Source organism: Vicugna pacos, chromosome 33 (genome assembly GCF_048564905.1).
Source record: "Vicugna pacos chromosome 33, VicPac4, whole genome shotgun sequence".
Lineage (NCBI taxonomy): Eukaryota > Metazoa > Chordata > Mammalia > Artiodactyla > Camelidae > Vicugna > Vicugna pacos.
The window spans coordinates 3,364,776-3,392,604 of NC_133019.1; the positions used below are offsets into that span (position 1 = coordinate 3,364,776).

The following is a 27,829-nucleotide window of genomic DNA, read 5'->3' on the forward strand; positions in this document are numbered from 1 at the left end:
CCATTGGGCCCTGCAAGCCCCCAGAGCTGACCTCGCCTTCAGGGCACAGGAGTCGCCCATCCTGTGACTTACCCGTGAGGAAAGCAGTCTCTAAGTAAATTAAAGAACACTAATAAAAATTCTAGTAAATAACTACACATGGATGTTCAGGCCACGGCCCTAGGCGGGCTCATTACCTTTGATGTCGTGAGCAATCTCCTTCTCTGAGACGGTCCGGTCGCTGCCGGGCTCGGTTGGGCCCTCCTCGGCATAGTCGTCCCCTTTAAAGGTGTCGTAGTAGTAGTCTCGGTCTTCCACCACCTCCTCTCCTTCCTCCTCATCCTCGTCCTCGTCCTCGTCCTCCTCATCCACGGCTGCCTCTGTGAAGTCTTCCAAGTCGGCTTCGGTGGGAAACTCACTACAGGTCACAATAAAACAGGGAGGTTCATCCCAACTGCCACGCACCGAGCAGCGCAACCACTCCTGCCCGGTTGTGAAGCAGAAACCCAGAGGCAGGGAGCAAGCTCTGCTCACGGCCAACAGGGCCGCGAGGGCCCTCAGCCCGGCTAGTGCAGTAATGGGGGGCGTCAGGGGGCAGGGCTGCACTGACCCGCGGGGAAGAGGGCGCCCAGGACGACAGACAGACCGAGGCCCCGGCTCGCCTGCCCTCAGCCTCGGCCCAGCTCTGGCAGGACCAGGGGAGACAGACCCGCTTCACCAGAGCCAGGGCCCAGCAGCCAGAGCCATGGGCAGGCTCAGGGCGTCTTACCTTTTATAGATGTCGTAGTCTTCCTCATCCTCCTCCTCGTCATCGTCGTCCTCCTCCTCCTCCTTTGACACGGCGGTCTCCATCACCTTAGTCTGAGGGCAGCACACATACTCGGTGCCATGGAACTGGTCCACCCCACAGGGCAGCAGCATGCCGTAGCTGTACAAGGTCAGCCCCTGAGTCAGACAGGCCTGGGGACCCACAGACCAACGTCAGAACACAGCCCACAGCGGCTGTCCAGCCCCCCGGCCCCAGCTTCATCCGAAAGAAACTCAATCAGATCACAACGCGAGGCTTTCTCTCGAGGACACATATTCGTCAAAAAGTTGTGATGCTGCTGTTTGAAGATCTACAAATTTTGCTTAACTTGCAACGGGGAAACACCGTCTGGGCCAAAAGAACAACAGCCCGAAGTTGGAATGAGTGAAGGAAAAGGGAGTTTCCTCTTAGCAATTACCAACGCCGGTCAAGCGTGGTCCGTGGTAACGTACGTTCCTGGTCGGTGAGGAGCCCAGAATTACACCAAAGAAAGGCAACTGACTGGAAAACCAACCTAACTCAGAGGACAAGCGTAAGAAAGGGCAGTTCCCCCCACAGGAAGAATGAAATGGCATCTAATCCTGTCAGCAGACACGTCCAGACACGGACTTTCTGTAACCATCTCCACGCCGGCCTCAGGGTCCGGGGTGGCCTCCGTGGGGGCCCTGCCGACAGTGCCCCCACTTAGCCCTCTCAACGCCCCTGCCTTCGGGGCTGGACTGTCAGCACTGCACTCCCTCCAGAAAGTCTGCTCTGCTCCCAAGTGTGTTTCACTTAGGAGATGCAGGTAGCTGTAAACGTTGAAGAGTTACAGGGAAAAGAAAGAAAACTGATTTGAAATCAAGGTAAGGTTTGGAGGAAAACTCTGTTTTCTCTTCCAACACAAAAGCCAGCACCCGACTTGCCCCGCCCCCCTTTACCTCTTTGACCACCGTGTGCCAGTGCTGGTGGTTCTCACACACTTCCATCCGCTCCTTGTGGAAAAACTGGCACTTTTCTGGAACCAGCAGAACATCACTTACAAATTCACCCACTGGAAAAGAGAAGCTGTGTCAGAAGCAAGTCTGACCGTGACTCAAGGTGAAGACGCCCCTCGCTGCAGCCCGCCGTGACAGGCACGCGGCCACGTGCAGACGGGGCGGCCTCCAGGCAATACGCGCTGCGCCGCTCATCTGCAGACGCCGCGAGCACGGCCGTCCCAGCCACAACGCCCGGGCCTCCTCGCTCCCTCACGTCCGTGCAGGGCCTTGGCGCCCTGGCAGAGAAACGGGACGAGGGACCCCCCCCACCCGTGACCTCACACACATGCACAGCTGCTCCCTACCACCTCTGACTTCACATCAACACCGTTCCTGGCCTCTCACTTCCCTGTCTCTGCCCACGTCGGTTCTAATAACAAAACGCCCAGGAAATGAAGATGGGTGTTCCCCTAAAGGACAGTGACTCTTACCTAGGCCTCGGTGGACCCAGAGACACCCAGCTCCAAGACAAACCACACTGTAGTAACTGATGCAGGTACAAGCCACCAGTGGAGGGTTAATTACAAGGGGGGACAGGTGTCCTCGTAGTGGGACAGTCTGGCAGATGCTACCTCAACCAGGTGACCACTAAGGGACAGCTGACATAAGTGACATTCTAAGGACATGTCACCAACATGGTCTTCCTGCCAAACCATGTCATCTGAATCTAATCTGATAAAACAACATGACAATTTTAAGGGGGAGGGTATAGAGTGGTAGAGTGCATGTGTGGCCTGCACGAGGTCCTGGGTTCAATCCCCAGCACCTCTGTAAACAAACAAACCAAATACTTCCCCTCTCAAAAAAAATTTTTAATTAAAAAACTATGACAATTTCAAACTCAGAGATGCTGTGTTAAACAGACAGCCTAGACTCTGAAAAAATATCACTGTCATAAAAGACTGGAAAGGAAAACACGGAGGAACTGTCTAGGTTAGATACAACGTATGATCTTTTTTAAAAAGAAGCTGTAAAGCACGATAGTTGGACGCTGAGGAAAATCGTCCCCAGCAGTCACACAGGAGAATGCGCTTGCGCTGAAGGAAAGCAAGCTGAAAAATATTTAGGGTAAACTATCATGACATCCCAACTTACTTTCAACAACAACAACAGTGACAACGAGAAAGTGCATAAGACACACACACAGTGTGAGATGAGGCAGAACCGGGAAATCCAGGTGATGGGTCTAGAGGGTCCACTGCTGCTTTTTTTTTTAAACAGGTCTGAAAGTTTTCAAAACTAAAAAGCTAGGGGAAAAATACACAGAGTTGCTTAGAAAATAGAACCCTTCTTTCCTAGAAACATATGCTGAAGTAGTTACAGGGGAAAAAACTGGTAGCTATGATTTGTTCCCAAATAATCAGGGGTGGTTGGGAGCCGGCTGTAGACGAGGTAAGCGCGACCACGAACGGATGGGTGCTATGCAGCCGGGGAACGGGCCCACCAGGGTTAATGTCATTTTCTCTGTGTCTGGATATGTTTGTAACTCCGACAATAAAAAGCTACCAACATGGTCGCTGGGTGATCATCCAGAGACTCGGATTCAGTAGGTCTGAGGTGGGACTCAGTGATTTGCTCTGAACAAACATCGCGGGTGAGTCTGATGCACCGTCCACGTGCCCCACACAGGGCTGGGGAGCAGGACTGTGTGCTGAGCTCAAGAGAGACCAATAAGTAGGGGGGGAAAGAAGCAGAGGAAGGTGTAATCAGAAAGCAATCTGGCCAGAGAGAGGCCAGAGGGCCTGGACAAGGGGGAAGTGCCCGTGGACCCGCTCCCAGCTGCAGCCAGTCTCTGGGCTGGAGCAGTCAGTCCTGGGGGGTGTGCAGCAGGCGGGCGGGGGCGAGCTCCTGCCGCCACAAGCAGACACCCACATCAAAACAGCCTTCCACAGGGGGTGAGGTTTCACACCGCCATTAGCACAGGGACTTCGGGCCAAACTGCTCAATCTGACACTAACGCAGGAACCCCAAGGTGAGTTAGACACGGCGCTGCTCGCAAGGGCCCCGGAGGTAGAGACAAACGTCACCATCAACCAGGCTTACAATCAACGCTCAAGAAGCAAAGCCCAGGGTAAGCGAGGATTCGCCTCCAGCAGGAGAGGCACCCCTGACCTTCAATCTGCGTGGAAGTCACTTAAACTCTGACACCCAGCCACGAGCTCGCAGTTTACTGTGACTGCTCTGTGTCAGCTAGGCACTATTTACACCTGTTAATTTATGATAAAAAGCAACAAAAGAGTATACCCAAGAGGCAGAGTGTACAGGGCTCAACGCCAGGGCTTCATCTCAGCACCGTCACTACTAGCAGAGCGCTCTTAGGCAAGCTACTTAACCTTCTGTGCCTCAGTTTCCCTACCTTGCTGCTGCTGCGAGGCTGAATGATGTAATGTGGACAGCACGAGAAAAGCCTGGAGCAGAACCCGGTACACCGTAAGCACTGAGCACAATAAAAGTGTCAGCCCGGACTACTGATGTTAACGCTGTGCTGGTCCTGAGGAACGAGTTTTATACACGCTGCACAACCACAGTTACCAAAAGCGATCTGTACTTAGGCAACAGTTAATACGCTCTAGTTTGTAAAACCTCAGTTTTACATGCCCAGTTGCAACAACAGAGGAAAAGTTCAGACAGCAACTTCATGACTACATATACATTCTACAGAAACAACCACCAAACTGGGTTTTCAAAATACAGCGGAATACTACGAAGCAGGGTAAAAACGAGTTAATTAAATCTATGCATGTGACACGCCTTAGACAAACCCCAAAACGATGTAAAGTAAAAAGCAAGTTGTAAAAGCTCAAGTTCAGTATGATACCATGAATTCAGGTTTTAAAACAAAAAAAATTGTTTATAGATACACTTGCATGTAGCAAAAGCCTAAAATCTGCCTGAAAATGATACCTCCCGAGGGAGAGAAGGAGGGAAGGGATGTGAGGATGGGGCTTTGGGACATCTAATCCCTTTATTAAAAACAGAGCAAATGTGACAAAACAGGGAAGAACTGACATCAGGACAGTGAGTACATGAGTGACCATCGCATTACGTTTTCTCTTTTCAGTATGCTTGAGATATTTCAAAACAAAAATGTTTAAAATAAAGAAACTTCCAGGCCAGAAATGTAATAACTAACTCCACATAACCGTAAGACTAAACGCCACCAACCGTCAGCTATTCCATGCCTGAACTGATCTGTCTGACCTCTGAAAACCAAAAGAGAATTCACACCATCGACTGAAAATAAACTAAAAAATATAAATGAAAAGAACCTAACTGTGCTCTTTGATTCAACAATTCCAATTCAAAAAATATTTTTAGGAAGTAATTAAGAAAGTCAACAAGGATACTCATTACAGAGTTGCTAATATCAAAATCAAACAAACAAACAAAAAACAACCAATCTAAATGTTCACCAATAGGGAATTAGTTAAATAATGGTAGCTATATATAATTAAACTATGTGGGGTTGTAAGAAATACAGTTTATGTCTGTATATAACATGGAAAAAGTTTCATGATGGTTTAATAATTTTAAAAATTATTAAGCAAATAAACTGGAAATGATCGCTTTTGCTTCACCTCTCCCCAGCTTCTTTTATTAAAAAATGAACTCTTTTTTAACATGTAAATAAAAAGAGGAACACATTTCAATCCCAGCATCAGTGCAGTCATTCTCCTGTGACTTTTTGCCTTGGATACAAGGACTTAACAGAAGCTTCTAGGAAAAAACTGACCTACGCAGATCAGTCTCACTCTGTTTTACAGAAGATGATTGGGTCTCACTTTAAAAGTTTATCCAAGTTTGTAACAATCCTCCATGTAACCTGCTGGAGTACAATGGACAGTGTCCACAATTTCCAAAGTCACTGGGCAAATAGGAACCTATATTGTTTTGCTGGTCAATCAATATGCAAATTTAGCAAAATTTAGCCTGGAGGATTTCATTTAATCTGCATTCACGATTTATCTCCAATCTCTACTCACTCCCTGGGATTCTGTTTTTCTTTCATGCCACCTCCCCCAACCAGAGCCGTGGCAGCCATCAGGTCTCAGAGCCTTTTCAGAGTTGCTAAAATTCCTTTCAAAGCAACAATGACTGTTCACATATTTGGGGAAGTCCCCAACAATAACACACATGTGTATAAATAAACCCACTGCAAAGGGACTCTGCGGCTGCAAACAGGACAACCATGCCATTTTTGGGGCCACTGGAAGCTAAAACCAGCTGGGAAAAAGCCTTCTGTAATGAGAATAAACCAAGAAAATCAACCTGACCTCCCAGTGCACGTGAGGTCTGGGAGCCATCCCTAGCAGGTGTCTTGGTGGTAAACATCTGAGCAGTTAGAGCTGGAACAACGCTCAGGAGCAGGAACATACGGCTTGTACAGGGTCCACACTGGGACAGGGTGAACTGCTGATGGGCTGGCCAGAGCGCAAAGGTAGGCCACTTGCAGACGGACACCTGCAGTGGACAAGTCGGAACCAAGCTCACTCCAGGCCCCACCTCAAAGCCCTGAGAACAAGACCCTTCTTGGGAGTCTTCACATCACAGCAGCATTCCCCATCCAGATCTCCTTCCAGAAATAACCGAAAACAAAAACAGACTCACAAAGCGCCCTTCTTCTGGTGCAGGAGCCAGTCTATATATAAACGTCAGAGATGACTAAGTCCTTCCCCAAAAACGCCAGCAGCTCTGCTTCCTCACCAACTCTGTCCCACTTAGATCATCCTATCTATCTATCTATCTATCTATCTATCTATCTAGAGAAAACCTTATGGATAAACAGGTAATCAGTAATAACTTTCATTCTGAGGAGAGGGAAGGTTGAAGTGTAACTTCTCATCCCAAGATACTAAGTCGCAGTGCAGAGGGTCACGCTGGCGGGCAGCCAGCACACTCTCAGAAGAGGGCAGAACTCAGGGCCCTCTGTGCAAAGAAGGTATTGAATGGTTTACAGTCAGACTGTCACTTATGCATTTAGTTAATGACGATATTTCATCGTCTGGCTCTCTCGCACTGAAAAGTTCTAACTCTAGAATTTGGAAAATAACACTTTCGTTGTATACCAACCACAGCTGTGGTCCTGTCCTGTAATGAGCAGAGCATCCTAGTTCCAGGTCATCAGGACTGAGGGGCCAACGAAGACCACAGCTGGTCCCCCCCTGAGGTGCTCGCCGTGGAGCTGGAGAAACAGACCTTCGTGCAGTGAGAGAGGAACGCTGGCAGCAACAAAGAGGGGCTGAGAAACCTGGATCCTCAGACAGAAAACAAGACCGGGAGGAAAGGCTTCCTTTAGAGGAGGCCACAAACTTAGCAAAAACCCTAGTGCCTGACACCTCTGCGCTTGCTGGGCACCGCACAGCCCCTGAGCTGCGACTGACAGCACTGTCACCTCTGTTTCTTCCGCGGTGATCCGCTGTGATGCTGGCTTTCATCACAGGAACCACTAAGAAACAGCTCCACAAAGACATGAGGTCATCGAAAAGGAGTGAGACGGGCTGATGCTGGGACGGTGAACGCCTCCAGCTGGTAGTTCAACCATGGATCTAAGTCATGCTTAGGAGGTGAGAATCAGGCTGGCCTGAAAACCGACGGGTGTGGGGAGATAAAGGTCTCCCAGACCTCAAGCAGGTGGTGGAGCCAGCAAGTGACAAAGCAGACAGGAGGCGGAGACCAGGCCTTCAGGGACAACGATATAAAAGGAAGAAAGGATTGCTGGTACTACCTAGCTGATGCCTACAAATATTCACAAATGCTCTCTTGCTTCACCCAGTTTGAGAATTTTACAGAGAATGCAGGAAACCTCATACCTGGAGGCATAGCCAAATGGAAAAAAGAGCATCTTTAAAGCACATCACACAAAACTGCACAATCCTCACGCTCCTTCCTCACTGCATCATGCTCAGTTTTAAGCAAATGGTGTCAAGCCAACAGTGGTGCCCCCCTCCCACCCCTGCCGAATACTTTCTAAACAAAGTAATTGCTACCGACTTTAAACACTGTTATTCGGGTGCTGACGCTTTCTGTAACTTTGCTACATGTGAGAATGGGAAAAATAACATGTTCCATTTTAGGAAAGGTTTTAATGGAGGGAGGGAAGGGAACAGATTACATTAATGGCTAAAATTAAAGACACTTACAGAACTCCCCGGGCTGACCACGCTAATGCTCCGTCCATGCTAATCCTATCACATGATCATCTAAAATGGATTGTTTCGTCCTTTTAAGCTTCTAGGACCAAACCTGTTCCTGAATCGCCCAGGCTGCAGACGTGTGAGTGTCATTCAGACGCGTCCGTGATGACTGGTTAGGATGCACAAGCGTTTAAAGCAGCAACTCTACCTCTCGGTAATAAAATGTTAGTTTTACTCAAGTTAGCCCTGACTGTTAACAGCAACTACACTGAGTCATCAACACCCGTATGGGCCCTGAGCCTTCAGAAAGGCAGGCGGCACAGGGCCCAGGCGAGGCATCCCTGATTGTCTCCAGGCAGCAAAGAGTCACTTCTTCTGTGCCTGAAAACTACCTAACAGGTAGCTTGGTCTGGCTAACAATACGAGACTTCAGACACGGGTGAAGTAAGGGGAACCGCAGACCACCCCTAGGCTGCCTTGGGACCACTCCTCCCGGGACCGTGAACAGGAATTTCAGCTCTCAGCAGGAGCAAAGCTGGCCTGCTCTGAGGGCAGCGCTCTGATTACTCAGTGCCATGGAAAAGGCTCATCCTTGGAAGAGAGTGGATGCCCCCAACAGGAGGCAGTCACTGACCATCAAAGACAAGGCAACAGTCGGCTAGACTAGAAAGCAGTAAATATTCAAGCGAGGAAGTCCCCCAGCAAATTCCTGCAGCCCTTGGCTTCTTTACAGACTAAGATACTTCACTGTGAGTCGAGAGGAAATGAAACTGAAAGCTGGGGACCCCTGATCCTGAGACGTAACCTAGGATCGCCGAAGGTGGCTCACCCAGACACTTGAAAGGGATCACAATGTGACTCTGGCACTGCTTCTTATCCCTCCGGCACCAGTTGTCAACACTGACCGGCTGGTTCGCTTCCATCACATTCGTGATCTGTAGCTCTGGATACATCTGCCAGGGACAAGGAAACACACATAGTGAACCGGCTTCGTCCACAGTAGGTGATGTTCACTCATGGAGACGGATGTGCGCCTGCGCACTCAGCTCCCGTGCTCCCCTACGAATCTGAAGCTGCACTCCGCGGCCCGCTTCCAACGGAACGCGTCCAGTAAAAAGCTTGCTTTTGACAGGCAGATTTCAGACCAGTTCTCACCCATTCTCTTCTAAAAAGGACACACAAAAACAGCAGGCTTTCAGCCCCAAACAAGTCTGTTAGGTATCCACCCCACTTGCGGGAAGGGGTCAGGGGAACAGCTGAGGTCACAAACTCACACATTTAAGAGGCAGGTCTACGGAAGTGCCTGTTAATGAAATTATAGGGTAATAGTTCAACCCTGGCCCCGTAGGCTAGTTTCTCACATCCTTCTCTACGTCCAGCGTTGACCCCAAAGATGAGTTGAATCAGATCTGAGATAATCGCTTATGATACTGATGGCTTCTACCAACAAGAGCAAGACCCCGGCACACACGTGACCCTGGGCTTGCTCCCCACCTTCCCGCGACACGTGGGAAGCCATGAGAACCAGGCTGCACCTCCACGCCCTTGCCAGGCTTCTGGAGGAGTCCTTCTGGAAAGGACTGACTTCACAGCACTTCCAGGCCAAGCAGACACGCAGAAACAAAGCTGGGTGCCCCCGTCTTCACTGACTCAGTCTCAGGACAACACAGAAGAATGACAGAATATCTGTTTCTAAGGTAAACAGGTTCACACATGACCCAGAAAAAAAGAAAAAAAAGCATTTTTAATTTCCGGGCAGCACGCTTACCTCCTGGCAGTACTGGAGAACTTCTTCTTTTGTTCCGAAGCAGCTCTTCGTGCCGGTTGGGTCAGGTTCCCATCTCCCAGTCTGAATGTTCACGTGCATATTTAACTTCCCACAGAACATTGCGACCTGAGGCTCGGCGACAGCAAATCCTGTCCCAGCGTTGGCTGCAAGAGCCTGAGGAGAAAACCACGTTCCAGGGTCACTTCCAAAAGGCTGGCACACAGGCAGTCACCCAGCGGTTTGTGACAGTAGAGCTGATCTTTTCAAAATCTAAATTCTTTACTTCATAAACAAGTCCTTTTCCCAGGAGCTAATGCAGAATTAAAAATGACCTTTGGACACATATGATCAAAGAGAGAGAGGGGGGTGGGAAACCAAATCCCCACTCCCCCCCATGACACTTCTGACTTGGGAGCAGACAATCAACTGCGGTCCTAACACAGCACATCCACCTCCCGCTCCTCAATGCACAAAACCACGAGCACAGAACGCGCTGAAGTTCCAGCAACTTGACTCAATTTACTTGCACAACAGAATGTAACTGAGCAGCTACTATTATTTTGCACAGCAACGTGCTAAACGCTCAGGACACAAGCCCTCAGGGGGCTTACGGTCCAGACCAAGAGTCAATGCTCACACAAGAGTGTGATCCCATCCCCAGACGTCCTCAGGAGGACACAGAGCTCAAGGACATCAGAGGGGAACGTGGCGCAGGCTTGGGTGGTGCTGATCGGGAAGCTTGGTGAAGAGTGACCCTGGAGCAGCTCTGAGCACCCCGCGCGGGGAGAATGCAGACTGAGTCTGTGGAGGGTTAAGAGAAGGTGGGAGGCACGGGGGTCGAGACTGGACGGTCTGCAGACCAAGAAAGGATGGACCACCGAGGGCCCTATGCACAGAACTAGTATTTTCCAAGTGCAGCTCCGACACTCCCTCTGGTCGCCGGGGAGGGGCCGGGGAGCTGGAGTCGCCAAGCCCAAGAGAGAGGTAACAGAAGCTTGGGCGAAGGCAGCGTGGGGAGACGGCAAAGCAGGTGAGACCCAGTGACAATGGCTGGGGGGTGACCAAGAGGGAGACAGCAAGTCTGGCTTGTATGACCTGGCGTCATGCGTGGAATGAGGACACTAAAAGGGATTCCACAAACAACTGTCTCTCGTGTTAGGAAAAAAATCAACTGTTCGTAGCCATTACCAGGTCACAAATTACAGGTGGGAAATAACATCTCAGTGTTACGACAGTAAGGCTCCCGCAAAGTCTCACGCACTAGAAAAACCACAGGCATCCCTGGATCTAGAAATAAACCAACGCTGATGCTTACATCCACAATAGAGTTTTGTGGTGTCTCCTAAAGTCAAAGGCTTTCCAAACAAAAATTAAACATCTTGTGAAAACGTTAAAACTTGAGAGGTCAGGTCAGATTATACGGTCTATTTACGAGCTTTTGAAATAAAAAGAGCAAACAGCAGTAATACAGAATGGTTTTCCTGTTAGCAAGAAAAAGCACATTTGACTTTTAAAATAAATGGAAAACCGTGTGCTTTTCAGGGGGGTCCCATTTATCTGTGCTGACGGGCTGACCACACAGCCACGAGCGGTCCTTCCAACCAGGAGCCTACGTCTGACTCTGATATACATGCTGCTCTTTTTCCAGGACAAATCCACCAACCCACACGTTTTGCTCTGGAGATGAAAATTAGCCTGCTTTCCACCAGCATGAGAGAAGGAAGCATAAACACTTGCTGGAGAGCAGGGAGAACGATAATTTGGATCTAAAATGTTGCCAAGATCAATCAGGGTTGAAAAAAACCTCAATCAAGTGCAATGAGGAGAACAATTAGCAACTTTATTAACTACAATAGATTGTCCCCTTACCGTGACAAATCATCGTTTATTAAAGTAAAAGACAGATTCTGTGCTGTCAGTACAACTGCATATGAAGCTGCAGACGGCTGTGAAGTTCTGTCTTCCCCCAAGAAAGGAAGCCCTTAGAGACATGTGTGGAAAGGAACTTAAGGGCGGGTAGTGTGCTAATGGCGTTTAATTCAAACAGATCGTTAAAGGTCTAAGCACGCACAAGACAGACACATTCAATTCTCACACTGAGCTCGAGATGTGCGTGAAAATGCCTCTTATATGGACGGTTCCTCTCTGGGAGCCGGATCTAAGGACTGGGGCTAGAAACGTGGGTTATGATACGGAGGGAGACGGGCCCACAGGACATACACGGGTCCACACAGAGCCTAAGGCAAGGAAACCCCAGGAACACTGCGTTCTTGGCAAATTCTCTCCTTCCTCCTCCAAAAAGCTCAAGCGGAAATGAACCAAGAAAATCCAGGAAGATGAGAGAAATATGTAAGCAAGAACTTCCCAATCGACGGGTCAGGAGGAAAGTACTTCTTAAAGCCGCCGTAAATGAAGCGCCACAGTGCAGCGGGAAGGGCGCTGGACAACCTTCCCTCAGTCCTCTCTCTGGGCTTGTACGTTTCAGCGTTAAACAAGCAGGATTTCAGGGGTGGCACCTCATCTTTCAGGAGCACGGGGTGCGGGAGGGAGGCAGCTGCCTCTTCAATGAATACAGGTGAGAAACAGTGCCAGCCGGTTACCTGAGCCCCCTGCCCCCGGGCCACAGCCGTGGCGTGGCGCAGCCGCGCAGGCAGCCCTCGGTCACACGGAAGAGGGTGGCCCACGTGCGGCTGGCTACGCCCGCCAGCTGAAGGACCACGAGGGTGCCCGCTGCACGGGTCAGCCGCTGAGGGCAACTCGCCAGTGGTGAGCGCGTTTGACCTTCGTGCCGAGATGGTCAGCAGCACTTTCCCTGAAGAGGACGGAAGACACCCGAGGTTCAAGCAGCAGGAAGAGGCGGCGCCAAAGCCGCAGCGCCTCACGCTGGTTTCCACCGAGAGGGAGAAGGGAGTAACTGGAATGGGTCCAGACAGCTAACAGGCTGCAGTGATTCACTTTCGAGTTCAGAAAGATTAATCCTTGTGGTCATCAGAGGCTCTCAAGAAGGTATCATCTTAAGTATAAAAAGCCTCTGTGGACCATGCTGGGAACTAACTACCCAACCCCCCGCCCTGTACCTGGAGCAGAACAGGACCGGCTTTTTCTCTAACGTTTGTACTTCTTTCCTTGGAAAACGCGCTCCCTGAACGTGCTCTCCATTTTCTCAAGTGCACACTGAGCCTTGATCCATTACATCAACGTATAAATCAATCTGTTTCCAAATCCAACGTGTTACAAATGGGGCTCCACTGCCAAGTCAGCACTTCTGACATCCTGTCAACCTGGACTCCCCTACGGAAGAAAATTAATGCCCCACGCCTGGGCGCAGAGGCCAGCCCGATCCTTCACGCGGCAGCACTCTGAGGGCTCTGAAGAAACTGCATCAATCGCTTTCCTAGCCCAGTGCTTCCACGTTGCTTAATAATTCATTCTTAGTAAGAAATCTCATTCTATTAATTTGGCTCAGGGAAAAGTTTAGCTGTCCAAGGACAGAAATTCAACTTGGTAAAAAGTGCTTCTAGTAACTTGGTTGAAAACCTGAAACAGCTTAAAGCAATCAATAAGTATCAACAAACATAAATCTGGACCGAACTTCAACCGGGGCCTTTAATCATCACCTCAAGAGAAGCAGCTCCTGGGCCCACATAAGCGCCCCTCCCTTCACAAGTCCACTCCCTCCGAAGCAAGCATAGAAGCGGTCACTTCCTTCCTCACTAAAGCTACTGCCCCAGAATCCAGGGTCTGCGAGAGCCTCTGCCACGCAGGGAGCACCTTCCAAGGAGGAGGTTTTACCCTGTTACTGAGGGAGGACGGGAAGGTGCTCCCTGCTCCAGCTGCCCTGGGAAGCAGGTCAGCACAGTTCTGGTTCTGTCAGAGGACTGAATGTTGTGTGTCTGCTCACCACCTGCAAGGCAGTGATATCCACAGACAGACTCTTACTCAAAGACTCTCTTTTTTTAATGAAAAAGTCAGTAAAATGACAATCTATCATATGTCCACTCAGATTAGGGACAATCTAAGTCCATAAACCTGCATCTACGATTTACTTAACTGAACAAAATTTTAAAAATCCAGTTTCTACATATAAAAATAGATTTTAAAAAAGTTTCTACTGTATAGCACAGGGAACTACATTCAGTGTCTTGTGATAACCTTTAACGAAAAAAATATGAAAACGAATACATGTATGTATATGCATGACTGGGACACTGTGCTGTGCACCGGAAATTGACACATTGTAACTGACAGTACTTCAATTTTTAAAAAAATCCAGTTTCAAGGTGAGCTCCCTGATATATTAACTACAAAAGGGAGGACAAATTACTGCACAGTGGAGACACTGCTGTCAACCTCACCCGCAATGGTTTGTGTAAGAGGACGGACGAGGAAAGACTGGAGACTAAGGAGAAAAACGCAACTTGGGAGCCTCGACCGTATCCTGGAACAGGAAAAGGACGTGAGTCGGGAAACCGGAGCAACGTGTGGGCAAGAGCTGTGAGTCAGCCACGGTGCTGAACCAAGGCCAGCCTCCAGTCCTGGGGACTGTGCCGTGGGCATGTCAGCCGTTGACAGTGAGAGAAGAGCAGTAAGGGGGTAGGGGGACACTCGAGTATTTTTGCAACTTTTAAAAAACTCTAAAATTAGTTAAAAATAAAACGGCTTTGATTTTTTAAGTGATGTTCATGACTTGCTTGAGTATCAGCTGTGACTACAGTTTCACAATCTGTCAAAAAGAGAAGACACACACTCTCAGGTAGGGCAGCGAGTAAGTGTAATCAGAGCAGGCCCATTACCTGAAAAACATGCTATTTATTCTGAACACATCCTAATCTAGCCAAACCCCACATGCACATACATTAAATCTGATTTCTCTCCAATGCCAGGACTGTTACAATACTGTCCAGAGACTAATGAATGAGAAATTTCGTCCACTTCTGTTACTGTCCAAAGGGTGACTGCAGTTTGAGTCGTTAGTGTATCTTCATCAGCAGTAGAGTGAGGCTCTCAACTTAAAAAAAGCTCCACGCTTCAAACAATTCAACCCAGTACTTAATAAGACTACAGGATTCTTAAGCCTTTTCCAGTTTTAGCAGCAAACTGAGAAACTTGATCTTACAAGTGACAGTTTACATTACACCAGCTGAAAATCCTTGGCCGTTTTCTATGTTTAAACGTAATTCTAGTAAGAAACTGGTGAATTAGGGTTAGATGGAAAACTCCAAATGCAAATAAAAGGTCATTATTCTTCTGCAGACATACGCCAGCTGTTAGCCATAACTTTCCTAGGCGGCAATTTACACAAATAATCCCTGCTTTTATTAGAACTCCAAATATCAAAGTATAAATGAGGTATCATTTCTAAGACTGAAAAAGGTTTAGACCGTCTTCAAGGCTTTTTACAGGAACACGGTAATCTGTCTGTCTGGCTTACACTGATGAGGATCCAAGCACCAAGATTTAGGAGAGGTCTTTCTGTATGTGTCTCTGAGATCTTTTATAAAAGTTACTGAAAATACATAAAATGCTTTTTTTAAAAAAAAAAAAAAAAAGGCGAACACTGTTTACGGATCTAAAATCCTCAAGTGAACAGATGCTTTACTGGTGCCTGTGCTTCTTTCCAGCTGCCCACAATAAAACAGGAATTCTGTGAAACTGATTTCCTGGGGTATAGAGATCCCGGGGACATGGCTCGGCCAACCATTGTCCTCTGCTCACTCCACTGCCGCCATCGGGGGAAGCGCGTGACCCGCTGGCTTCACGCACCAGCTGGAGAGGCAGACAAACCGTGCCTGCGCCCCAGCCCCACTGTGAGCTCTGCCTTTGCTGGCAGTTGCCTCATCTCTCCGGGCTTCAGTCTCATCTACAGAATGAGGCCAAAGCAACCACACACCCAGTGTTGTTCTGAGGCTTAAATGAGTTTAGCTTAAAGAGGCTGAAACGGAGTTTGTCTATTTCACACGGAAGGAACGGTTCAACTTCGAGTGTTGGTGGCTGTCGCCGTCAGGCTCTGTATCTCTCTGCGAAACAGCGCTGCTAGCACACGACTGCTCCCAGGCCTGCTGCGGGATTAAATTAAGACACTGAGCACAGGCAGCGAGCACAACGCCCACTCAAACGTCAGCCTCGCTATCGCTGCCCGGCTCCCCGAGACTCAGTTTCCTCCGGCTGCGACTACGCAGAACCCGGGCGTGGCTCACGGCCGCGCCCGGAACGACGCACGCGAGAAGCCCACGCGCGGGCCGCCCGCACACTGCGCGTTTCACCTCGTGGGAATTCGGTCACCAAACGTTTCCACGAGTTTCGTACCGCCCTACCATTAAAAAAAAATCACCGGGGGCTGCTGGCTTCCTGGCTGCGGTCCAGCTTCCGGCTGGCAGGGAAGTGAGGTCAAGATGAATCTGCACTTACTGCTGAGACACCGCTGCGAGCTACAGGGCGCTGATGGACAGCGAGGTCCTGCGGCCCAGCACAGGGAACTATATTCAGTATCTGGTAGTAACTGATGGTGAAAAACACGAAAACGCACTGTGTTCCTGTACGACTGAAGCACTGTGCTGTACACCTGAAATCGGCACGTTGTACACTGACTATACGTCAATAAAAATAGAATAAAACATAAGTAAGTAAGGAGAGCACTATGTGAGGGGCTCCTCTCAAATCTGCTTTCTTGAGGGATGTTCCCTCGACTTACTAGCTAAGGAGCCTCACGGAAGTTCTCTCCTGACCCGTCTTCACTTTGAGTCAACATAAACGTGGCGTTACCCAAATGCTAGGTCTTACAATAAAGGACACCCACAATACGAGCTTTGGCTCACGCTAAGAAAAGTCCACTTTCCTAAAACTCCCGACGCATAAGAAACATGGCATGTAAACCAAGACAGCTTCTTCGCTGAACAAAAATCTGCATGATTCCAAAGCAAAGAGGTAAAGTCACGGTTTGAAGGGGTCAGAAAGTCAGGAGGCTGGACTATTAATACTAGTATTAGGTGAATCTCCATGGTTTCAACTTCGCCTCCCCCTCTCAACTCACCGGCCAGTGTTACTCCAGCAGTTACCTACCAAGAGGCTGCTAAATCAACAGCCTGGGCAGGACTGTGGGCAGGTACACAGATGTTTCCTAAACCTTAAAAGGGTGACACGATTTCAGGTAACAAATACCCACAAGTGCAAATGACTAGTCACTAAATATGCTCATTCTAAGTCATTCTGATTGATTCACAGGTGACAGAAATAATAGAAGCGATGGGGAGTTTTCAGTGGAATATCCTAGCACAAACCTGGCAGCATTCTCAGAAACTGTAAGCATACTTCCGGCTGACTTAATGCTCCATAATATTTTGTTTACTTAAAATGCATAAAGTCAGTCATTAAAAATTAGGTAATTTGGGAGCATATTTCAAGTACTGGAAATGTAGTAAGTTACACCTCTTTTAAAAATATTCTATTCTTCAGACAGACATTTCACGAAAATACTCAACCTACTGTTCACGAAAATAAATACTGGGGGAGGGTACAGCTCAAGTGGTAGAGCACATGCTTAGCATGCACGAGGTCCTAGGTTTAAGTCCCAGTACTTCCATTAAAAAACTAATTAAGTAAATAAACTTAATTACCTCCCCCACCAAAAAAATTTAAAAAGAAAAGAAATACTTAACTTAGTGATTTTACCAAAGTTAATTTGGGAAACTATCCAACACGTCAGCTTTGGCTGAAATGCTCTGACTTTGCGATGTCACACCCCCAACGTGAACAGCCAATGTGAGATCTGAACTGATTTCACTGCATCTCTTTTCCTTTAACACAGCGTCCAGGAGGAAGAAAGAAAAAAAAAAAAAAAGACAGATCCACACAGCTGAAAACATCCATGTTTTAATATTTAGAACAGTTTTTGCTGGTGTTTTGAAGCAGAGGTTCCCTAACACTCATGGGGGTAAGATTTTAACAGGTTTTCAGACCAGCAAGAAAGATCTGAGCGCGTGTGTGTGCACGTGATGTACAAATTGCCGACCTGCTGGCTGTCCTCTCGAGAAGTGACTGTCCTGAATTCTAAGGTTATCTCCTTTCTACCTCTTGGTTTAAGAAGTTTTTCACAAGACGACAGCAACAGTAAATGAATGCGTAGCCTGTTTTTTAAAAAATATTCCTTCCATAATATTAAGAATTGACAACCTTACATCTAAAATTTTTTCTTAGTTTTTTGGGGGGGTTTTATGAGGTTTATCTATTCATTTACTACTTCTGGTGGAGGTATTGGGGATTGAACCTAGAATTTTTTCTTAGTTTTTTGGGGGGGTTTTATGAGGTTTATCTATTCATTTACTACTTCTGGTGGAGGTATTGGGGATTGAACCTAGGACCTCGTGCATGCTAGGCATGCACTTTAATTTTTCTTAGTTTTACTATTCCATGAAAACCAAAGGATTAGCTCTTTATTCCCAAGGTTCTGCCGTGCTGAAAGGCAAGAAAGGGTAGAAACTCTTCTGTGAATAACTCATCTCTTTCTTTATTTGTAAACAGAAAATTAGAGTTTGCCAGGATGGCTTTCACAAGGCAGGGAGAGGACATGCAGATTTAAAAATACAAAAACGGCCATTTCCATACGCTAGTCTCCTTAACAGTCCACGGTGTTTTTAGCAGGTGCAAGCAATATTCATATACCAATCTTGGTGTAACAGGTCACTTTAACTTCTAATATCCATTAAAACAACTGCAAAAATAACACAAATGTGAAAGAGCTCCACCCTCTCCAAGTTCAAAGCAAGTCAGAAAGGCATCTTTCCTATGATTTATGTAGCATTTAAATGCAAAAGTAAATACAGACTGCATTATCAGCCCACACCAGATCTGCCTGCAGACAATTCTTCCTGTCTGGGACCCGTGCCCATGTGCATTATTGTAATCATCAGCAATTAAAAAAAATAAAGTAACACAGCTAGTACGCGCTGCTAGTCAGTATGTTTACTGCTTGCCGTCTCAGCCATTAATTAGCCTTCCTGGGTTCCAGCCACCTAACTGCTAAATAAACGCACAAAGGACAACAGGAAGAGCTACACACAAGTAAAGAATAAGCAAAAAGGATGTAAAGCCGTGTGAAAGCCCCCACAGGGCGAAGCACGGGGGGTGCTTTGTTCAACTGGTCAGGTGGGCCTCTGGGGAGCTGTGTCCCCTCTGCCCTCCCTGAGCCACTCTGCACAAACAGCATCCTGAATCATCTCAAGGCAGAACCCATCAGTCACTCTCGTGTTTCAAGAAATTTGAACTCTTGACGACCCCTGCCTCCTCCCCAGCGCCCTCCATCACCCAGCCTGGCACTGGGCACCACCCTCTGCCACGCAAGCCAGGTCTCTCCTGCCTCAAGGCTCTCACCTACAACTCCTGCCCCCACTCTTCCCTGAGCTGGCACATCTCACCTTACAAGACTCGGCTCAAATGTGCATCCTTTGGGGGCCCTTCCCGAGGACGGGGTTTTATTTCCCCCTCCAACAATCTGAAACCACCTGCTCATTCACCTGTGTGCCCATCTCCCTCCAACAGAATGCAGGTTCCTCCAGGGGAGGGGCCTCGCCAGGTTCTCTAACCCTGGTACCTGGAAACAGCACGGAGAACCTAGTACATAATCCCTTACAGCCAAGGAGGTGACTCTGTATCTAAAGCCTGTGCTCTTGGTTTGTTCCAAGACATTTAGTTAGACTTTTTTTTTTTTGACATTTAGTTAAACTAATAACAATTAGGAGATATCACTCAGCAGCAATTTCTAAATGATTAACACTTCATATAAGTACATCTATAATGAATGACAAGTTAAACGGAAAAAAAAGAAACTCTTGCAGTACAGCAAGATTCAATTTTCTAATTTTAACTTTTGCCACGTGAATCCATGCGCCCAGCCTGAAAAGCCACCCAACGCCAGGCTCCCAGCAGAGCAGCCCTCCCCGCCCTTTCCCCCCGCCAGGGCCTCCGCATCTCTCAACAGCACACCTCCCTTTCGTACCCTGTCAGCCCAGTATTATCAACTTCCCATTAAGAAAAGGACTGAACTCTTCCACCGCCCGACCTATGTTCATCCACCCTCCTCTGCTTGCTCCACTGGTCACATCAATATTCCTCTTTACATTACTTCTTTAATTGAAGTATAGCTGACTCACAATGTTGTGTTAGTTTTTGGTGCACAGCACAGTGATTCAGTTATACATATACATATTCTTTTTTCAGATTCTTTTCCACTATTGTTTCTTACAGGATACTGAATATAGTTCCCTGTGCTATATGGCAGGTCCTCGTTGTTTATCTGCTTTATAGATAGTAGTGTGTATCTGTTAATCCCAAACTCCTAATTTATCCCTCCTCCCCTTTCCCCTTTGGTAACCATAAATTTGTTTTCTGGGTTTTCAAGCATCTATTTTGATTATTTAAATCATGCCTGTTAAGAAAATACAATTCTGATGCTTTCTTCAGATTACCTCATTTGATCACTTACAGTTACATTACAGTCACCATGCTAGTCACTGGTGTTGTGGATTGAACTGTGTCTGTCTCCCTCTCCCAGTACATATGGTGAAGTCCTAACCCCTACGACCTCCAAATGTGGCCTTACTTAGAAATAAGATGGTTCCAGACATAATGAATTAAATGAGGTCATTCTGGAGGTGGGTGGGCTCCTAATCTCATATGACTGGCGCCCTTATGACAAGAGGGAGTGTGGAGAGACAGCACACAGGCCCAGGGAGAATGCCACACGAAGACCAGACGTGGGTGCCCACAGCCGAGGACTAATCAGAAGCCAAGAGAGACCTGGGCCAGATCTTGCCTCGGCACCTTCAGAGGGAGTGTGGCCCCACCCACACCTTGATCTTAAGCTTCTAGCCACCAGAACAGGGAGACAGTAAGTCTCTGCTGTTGAAGCCACTCAGTCCGTGGTACTTGCTACAGCCTGAATGAATACACTGCATGAACTGATCAGACTGAGTGTACGGACTCGGGGAGCTCACCGTCGGAACAGGATGCCGACACAGGGAAGCCAGGACCACAGTGTGCATGAGAGGCCACTAACGACCAGCCCTGCAGCCAGGCACCAGGCACGTGAGGGTTAATGTGGTTATTTGCTCTGTCTGGATATGTTTGTAACTCCTACAATAAAAAGCTAAAAATATAATCACTGTTACACCAGAAATTGATACAAAATTATAAACTGACTATACTTCAATAATTTTAAAAAAAAGTGGGAAACATAATCTCTGGGTTAGAGGTGAGGAGGCAGGACCAGCATGCAGTGATCTGAGATGCGCTACAGCGGGGCAGGCACAGGACTCGGCCTGGAGGAGGAGCAGCTGCAGGGAGTGGAGACCTGGCTCCAGAACCCCTTCTCCAGCGGCATGTGCTGGGGCTGTCTTCCAGCATGAGGATGGCCTCGCCAGGCGTACTTCAGAACGTGAGAAGGTCTAATCTGGCAAGATTAGGTGGAGACAAGGAGATCAGTTAGGGTGCCTCTGCACTCGTCCAGGTTACACATGAAATGACGGCATCTCAGATATACTGAGTTAAATAAAATATATTGTTAAAACTTACTTCACCTATTTTTTGCTTTAAAAAAAATAGTCAACTAGAAAACTTTACATTTCCTATGTGGCCTGCACTTCTTTCTACTGGACAGCATTGTGCTAAACGTTCAGCTAACACTGTGCTAGGGAAGGCGTGGCCTGGTGACTTTTTTATTCACCTGTGGAATTCCATTTAAATGCACTTTCCTTCCTTCCATTATGAAGGCTAGCAGGGCTTCTGGTAGGTACAAGAACGGGGTACTCGGCTGGCTCCAGGAGAACCACCCCCACCCCCAGCCGCCAAGAGTTAAATGGGTAAGAGCCACAAAGGTTCTCTGAAAAGGCCAGGCTCGTTCAAAAGTGACAGTGGTTACAAGCAAAATAATGAACAGGAGTTAGACAGGAAGAAGGACCTTGAGACATTTCTTCTTAAAGGGGATTTGGAGTGGGTTATGTAAGTGGGCTAAGCAGTGCCAAGAGCCAAAGTTCTCATTTTATCCAACGGAGGGTGGAGGAGGGGGTGGACAACGCCATGCCTCCGTTCCGCAACTCTTGAGATCCACAAATATTAAGAGAACTGTGATTTCTTTGACAGACAAAACAAAAACAAACAAAATAAAACCTTCTCCCAAGTTTCTAACAACCACAGAACAAAATCCAAAGGTCTTTCAAAGATTAAAAAAAAAAAAAAAGGCCAGAACAGACAGCATATGCATGACATGGTGTTCATATCACACAGGAATTGCTGACTCAATTATTTCTGAAAAGTCAATAAACATCTGTAAGGGCCTTGTAAAAGCAGGCTCCAGAGACAGACAGCACAAGGAAAGAGTCACAAGCTCTCACCTGCAGGGAGGCTCGGCTGGTAGGGGAGACCATGCAAACAGAATAATCCTAATAAAGAAGGGAAGATTCCCAAACTCTGTCATATGGGAGATGCCCAACTCACAGGCCGACTGGTCCCGACAGGGCAGCTAAAAGTTAAGCCACAATAAAAGGTACAATGATGGTACCTCTGTTTTCTATAGGTATAATATTATAAAGTGGTAGTCTATTCCTGAGCAAATATAGAGAGTAAAAAGAACGCAAATGTTTTCATTAACTTAAGTATCTTGATCATAAAAGTTACTTTGGACTGTTTCCACTGTGGAGCAAAGTAGCTGAGGCATCTTATATTCACATCTAGTAAAGTACAGAGAGAAGATGACCTCTCTTTTCCTTGAAAACTTCGCCGGAGCAAGCATGAGTATCTTTTGTCGCTCTAAGAATCTTATTATTTCCTTCAAGTTTACATGCCTGGATGACTCCCACTGCCAATTCACTAAATATGAAGGCCTCAATCATGTCCACCACGGAGGCAGGCATTTTCCCAAAAATGTCTGTCCAGCGCTCTCTCACTCCCAATTTCAGCTACCTTTTCCAGAAAACCCTGTGCTGTTTCCATACCAGTGCAGAAAGCCTTCCCCAAACACTTTCTTTAAAAAAATCCATTTTATCATTTTTTTCTCCTGGAGCAATTAAACCACCCTTCCCTTGTGCTAACAACTCCATTCTGTGACGATTTACAGAAACTGCCCAACCAAGCTTAATCAATTACTTCATGTAACAGCTTGCCATTTTAATTTAAGTTCAGACACCCCATAAAAGCAAATCAATAAAAGGCAGATTGAGAGCATAGCGACCGTCAGCAAATTCCAAACTATTATATTTTGAATGAAAAAAAAATAACCACCACTCTGCAAAATTATGTCATGCATTCCCAGACAGTTAAAAAACCCCAAATAGTCTCCATTCTTTAATATGTCATTACAACTCACAACCATATATATGTAAACATATACACACACATATATGTATGTGTGCATGTGTACACACACCCAAATTCAACAATTCTTAAAAATTCACCCTGTGAGAACTGATATGGATTGAGGACACCAACAAGCAAACCAGTTTACAAACAACCAGCTCTCCTAAAAGTAAAGAGCTTACACGTCCTTAGTCGTAGTTAGATCAGCCTCTCAACATCATCAACCCAAGCACCACAGGGAGAAAATGATTTCTGCCGTCATGCAGCATCCTTACCAAAAAAAAAAAAAGGTCTCCTGAGTATTTGAGCACCTAGGTAATTTTCACCAGACACGAGAGCACGTGCAGCACACACTGTCTACAGAAACCCCTCCATGTTTTCCTTCCAGCCTTACAGAGTCATCAGGACTACTGCACCTTGAAGCCTTCAAATCTGGTGACCTGAGCAGCTCCTTAGGCCCAATACTACCTGATAGCTTAGACCCAAGCCAAGGCTGGGCAGTCCACACGGGCGTTATCAGAATGACCCTCCTTCACCCGCGGTGGGAACAGTTCAGGAGCTCCATGGAAGAATTTCTGCCATTTCTAATGCCTGATGCCAGGATGAAACAAGTGTCCATATTAGGTTAAAATGAATTCTTTACCCTAGGAAAAAAGCTGGTTTCAAACATTTCCAAACGCATGTGAGACTAACAGTGACACACATCACAAAAGCCACATCTCGCTCTTAGTAATATTTAATGTGATAATATTTCAGCCTGGCCAACAATGAACTCTACCTATGCTGGTACAAAATGATGTCGCTGATGTCTGATATTTGCACAGGACACTCTCTCTGTGATCAATTCTTCATCTCTTTGCTTTCTTCCAAACATTTTCTCCCATAAAACTCCAAAATGTTCCAAATACAGATGTGGCACTGATGTGACATCCAAAAGATACTTATCTTCACAAATTACCAAATGAAAAAGATGCCGAAAGTGGTACAGTTATAACATTATCTTCTTAATGTTTACTGCAGCAAACATTGATGCCTTAAATCCACTGAGTCTATGGTCTGTTTTGTTTTCTACAGCTTTTTGGAGACAGACATAGATGCTGTTTGCCTAACATCAGATCGCCGTGGGGATATTTTAGTGAGGACCCACTCATCTGGCAGGGATTGGCACTAGACCTACAACCCACCATTCTGCGACAAGTTCCCTTCTTACTCACCACACACACACACACACACACACAAAACCACACGTAATGGCTCCGCTTGGCTGGGAGCTTACCGGCTTTGAGTCTGTGCTTTGCATCTAATCTTTTAAAATCAATGCTTAAAACATTTTAATCTGATTTTAATCTGTCTTGACTATTTCCGTTGTTTAAAAACAACACAAACCAACATTCAGTCTTAATGACTTGTATCAATTTGCAAGATTAATCTTTCAAAATAACAGCCCAGCAGGACATTTTATTAATGTAGATTCTGAGGAAGCTAATCAAGCCTCAAATAATCATTTTTCTTAGAGTCGCTATGAGAGAGAGAGAAGCTGCTGTAAGGAAAAACATTAGCATTAAGAGAGAAATCCTCTTCAAAGAGGGTGGGAGCCGGGCAGAGTGCAACCAGCCAATCAGCGAAGATTCTGCCGTGAAATGTGGCTTGCAGGTCACCTGACATCTGCTGTGAGTAATAGACAGTTACTGCAATAGGCAATTTCAAGCCAACTTTCTCCTCTTTTCAACAAAGGTTGAAAACTCTGGGCCTACAGATGAGAGGGGTCCCAGGAGCAGCTGGGGGTGTGAGACAAAAATGACGGCTCACACTCGACCTCCCGCAGGGAGACTAGAGTCTAACAACTAAAGGAGGCCTGCTGCGGCCAGATGTCCAATTTCTTCAAACACACATGTTATTTGGAAATGGTGATGCTTCAGTTGAATTTAAAATACAAAGAAGGCCAACAAAGTGAGAGCCAGATAAAACAGGAGTTAGGGTAGGTCCCATTCTGTCTTTAGGCTACAGGTGTTCCGTCTCTACTTGAGGTGAGGTGCTAGAGGCGTCACAGTCAGGAGGGATTAAAAAAGTACAGTTCATCAAACACTTAACATCCAGAAGTCACAGTATAAAACTAATCATATTGTCAATTATAATAAATTTGATTATAATAACTTAAAGACCTGTGGTATACGAGGATTGGAATACTTCATGTTGTTAAGGGGACAGTACTACTCAAAGAAATCTGCTAATTCAATGCTATCCCCATAAAAGTGTTTTTTGCAGGGGAAAAAAAATCCTAAAATGTATACAGAATTGGACAATCCTGAGAAAGAAAGTTGGAAGACTCACCCTTCCTGATTGCAAAACTTACTACAAAGCTAGTATTCAAAACAGTACAGAATGGGCATAAAACAAAAGACGGACAGAGAGCGCTCAGAAATAAACTACTGCATATACATTCAAACGACCTCCCACAAGGGCGCCAAGGCCGTTCAGTCAGGAAAGGAAGCTCTTCTCAATAAACACGGCTGGAAAAACTGGATACTTACCTGCAGAAGAATAAAGCTGGACTCTTATCTTCAACCACATACAAAAATTAACTCAAAATGGGTAAAACATCTAAACATAAGGACCAAAAAGATAAAACTCTTAGACGAAAACCTAAGGAAGAATCTTCACAACATTTGATTTGGCAATGATTTCTTAGATATGATACCAAAAACACAGTCAACAAAAGAAAAAATAGCTACATTGCACTTCCCCAAAATTTTAAAGAAACCGTTTTTTAAAGTACAGTATGCATATATATGCATATACACACATATATTCATTTTCATATTTTTTCACTAAATAAAAATTTTTATGTTTTAATCACACATCTGATAAGGGATTGATACCCAGAATTCATAAAGAACTCCTGTAACTCAGCAACAACTCCTATAACTCATCAAGAACCACTACAAAAACCCAGCTCAAAATGCATCAAAGGTTTGAACAGACATTTCTCCAAAGAAGACATGCAAATGGCCAACATGAAAAGGCTCTCAACATCACTAATCATTAGGGAAATGTAAATCAAAACCACAATGAGATGCTAGTTCACACCCACATTAAGATGGCTATTATCAAAAAAACAAAAACAAACAAACCAAGGAAACAAGTGTTGGCAAAGCCGTGGAGAAACTGGAAACCACAGCACTGATGGTGGGAACATAAAATGTTGCAGCCACTGTGGAAAACTGGCAATTCTCAAGAGGTTAAACATCAAAAAAAAAAGTTAAACATAGAATTATCATATGATCCAGCAATTCCACTTTCCGGGTCACACCCAAAAGAACTGAAAACACTAACTGTGTGGCTGACAATGTAAAGTATCTGGAAGTAAACCTCATAGTTTTAAAAGATAAGCCAGATTAAAATAACCTATTCTGAAAGACTGGAGAAGTGTTGGCTGCCACTTTTCCAGCCACTTAAAAAGGCTTCTTTCGTTTATCTCCTTGCCTTCAGCGGTGATGTTAGTGCTCTGCAGTGCCCTGCAGACAGCAGCTTAATAAACATGAGCTAACAATGTGACTATGAAGAACCTGAGATGAGCCAGTTACCACGGAAAGTCTTCAACTTAAGAACAAGTTATACCCAAAGGTTCTTTTAAATGTCAATTTGAGATACAAAAAAGAGGTATCTATTGCATATTGTTTGCATTAGGAAAAAATCAGAAATGTAAATACCCAATTATAAAGGGACGAATTAAACAAAAAGTAGAGTAAGAAACTCTTGTTTTATGTCTAATACATTCCTGGAAAGACCGGCAAGCTCAAAGACATGCACATTATTTGGGGGGATTCTGCCACGAAAAAGCAAATAATTAATATGAATCTCAGCTCCTTCTAGTATTTTAAGAAAAAAAACCCTTGAAAACTTAATTTCAGCATTTTTTAAACATTCCTTACTTTTCCTACATAATTGAGCCCACTGGGTGTTCACCTCAGTTCAAAGACTCTCAACCTAGAATAGAAAGCACCAAATAGGCACCAACTCCATCAAACCAGGTGCTTCTTGTCAATAAAATAAATGCTTTTTGTTTCCCATTTTTTTCACTCATTCTTACAAAATAAAGGCAAAATGCAATACAAAATATTCAAATTGTAGTTCCAATACTGCTGCAAAAGTACTCCAAAATTCACAGTACGGAAGGCAACTAAGAGTGGTGGATAGTGTACATTTAACAATGCAGGGAGTTTAAAAAGCCCCAAATTATGAAGTGTAATTCAATTAAAAGTGATGCTGTAAAACATTTAATGGCTTGAGAAGTTATTCAGCATGTCAAAAGGCAGGAAAACAGGTTATAAACATATAAGGGGGAATTCATTCTTTCAAAAAAGAAAGATATCCAGAATACACACTGGAAAAATTAAAGTTATTTACCTCAATGGCAAGTTACAGTTCATTTCTTTCTTTTTGTTTGCTTGTTTTAGCTTTACCTGTATTTTCTAAATTTTTCACAATGACCATAAATGTCTTCTTTAACAGAGGACACACACTAAAAGACACCGTAATAATCATTTGTAAAGAATCAATTTAGAATCTGACAGTCGTTTTTAATGAAAGATTATAAGAAGTAGGAAACATGCTCCTGAGATGACACACATTCAGGTCATAATGTACAATTACTGTCAACCTAAATTCCATGACCTGACCGTGGTTTGGTAGTAGAGAAAGATCGAGAAACAACCTCAGATGAGTTTTCACTTTACTTTCTGATTACTAAGAATTTTTACTGTAAATTTTTGCCTAA

At 45.8% G+C, this 27,829-nt stretch overlaps 1 protein-coding gene across 4 annotated transcripts in view; it reads right to left on the reverse strand.

Moving 5' to 3' along the window:
* The window catches only part of APLP2 (amyloid beta precursor like protein 2), a 58,347-nt gene that overhangs the window by 19,607 nt on the left and 10,911 nt on the right, over window positions 1-27,829 (reverse strand). For all 4 annotated transcript variants that reach the window (XM_072954122.1, XM_072954121.1, XM_072954120.1 and 1 more), the window contains exons 2-6: window positions 9,709-9,882; window positions 8,770-8,893; window positions 1,708-1,820; window positions 749-939; window positions 177-397 (exon numbers count right to left, since the gene is read on the reverse strand). In XM_072954122.1, coding sequence (XP_072810223.1) covers window positions 177-397; window positions 749-939; window positions 1,708-1,820; window positions 8,770-8,893; window positions 9,709-9,882 — 823 coding nt within the window. The remainder of the gene's footprint in view (window positions 1-176; window positions 398-748; window positions 940-1,707; window positions 1,821-8,769; window positions 8,894-9,708; window positions 9,883-27,829) is intronic.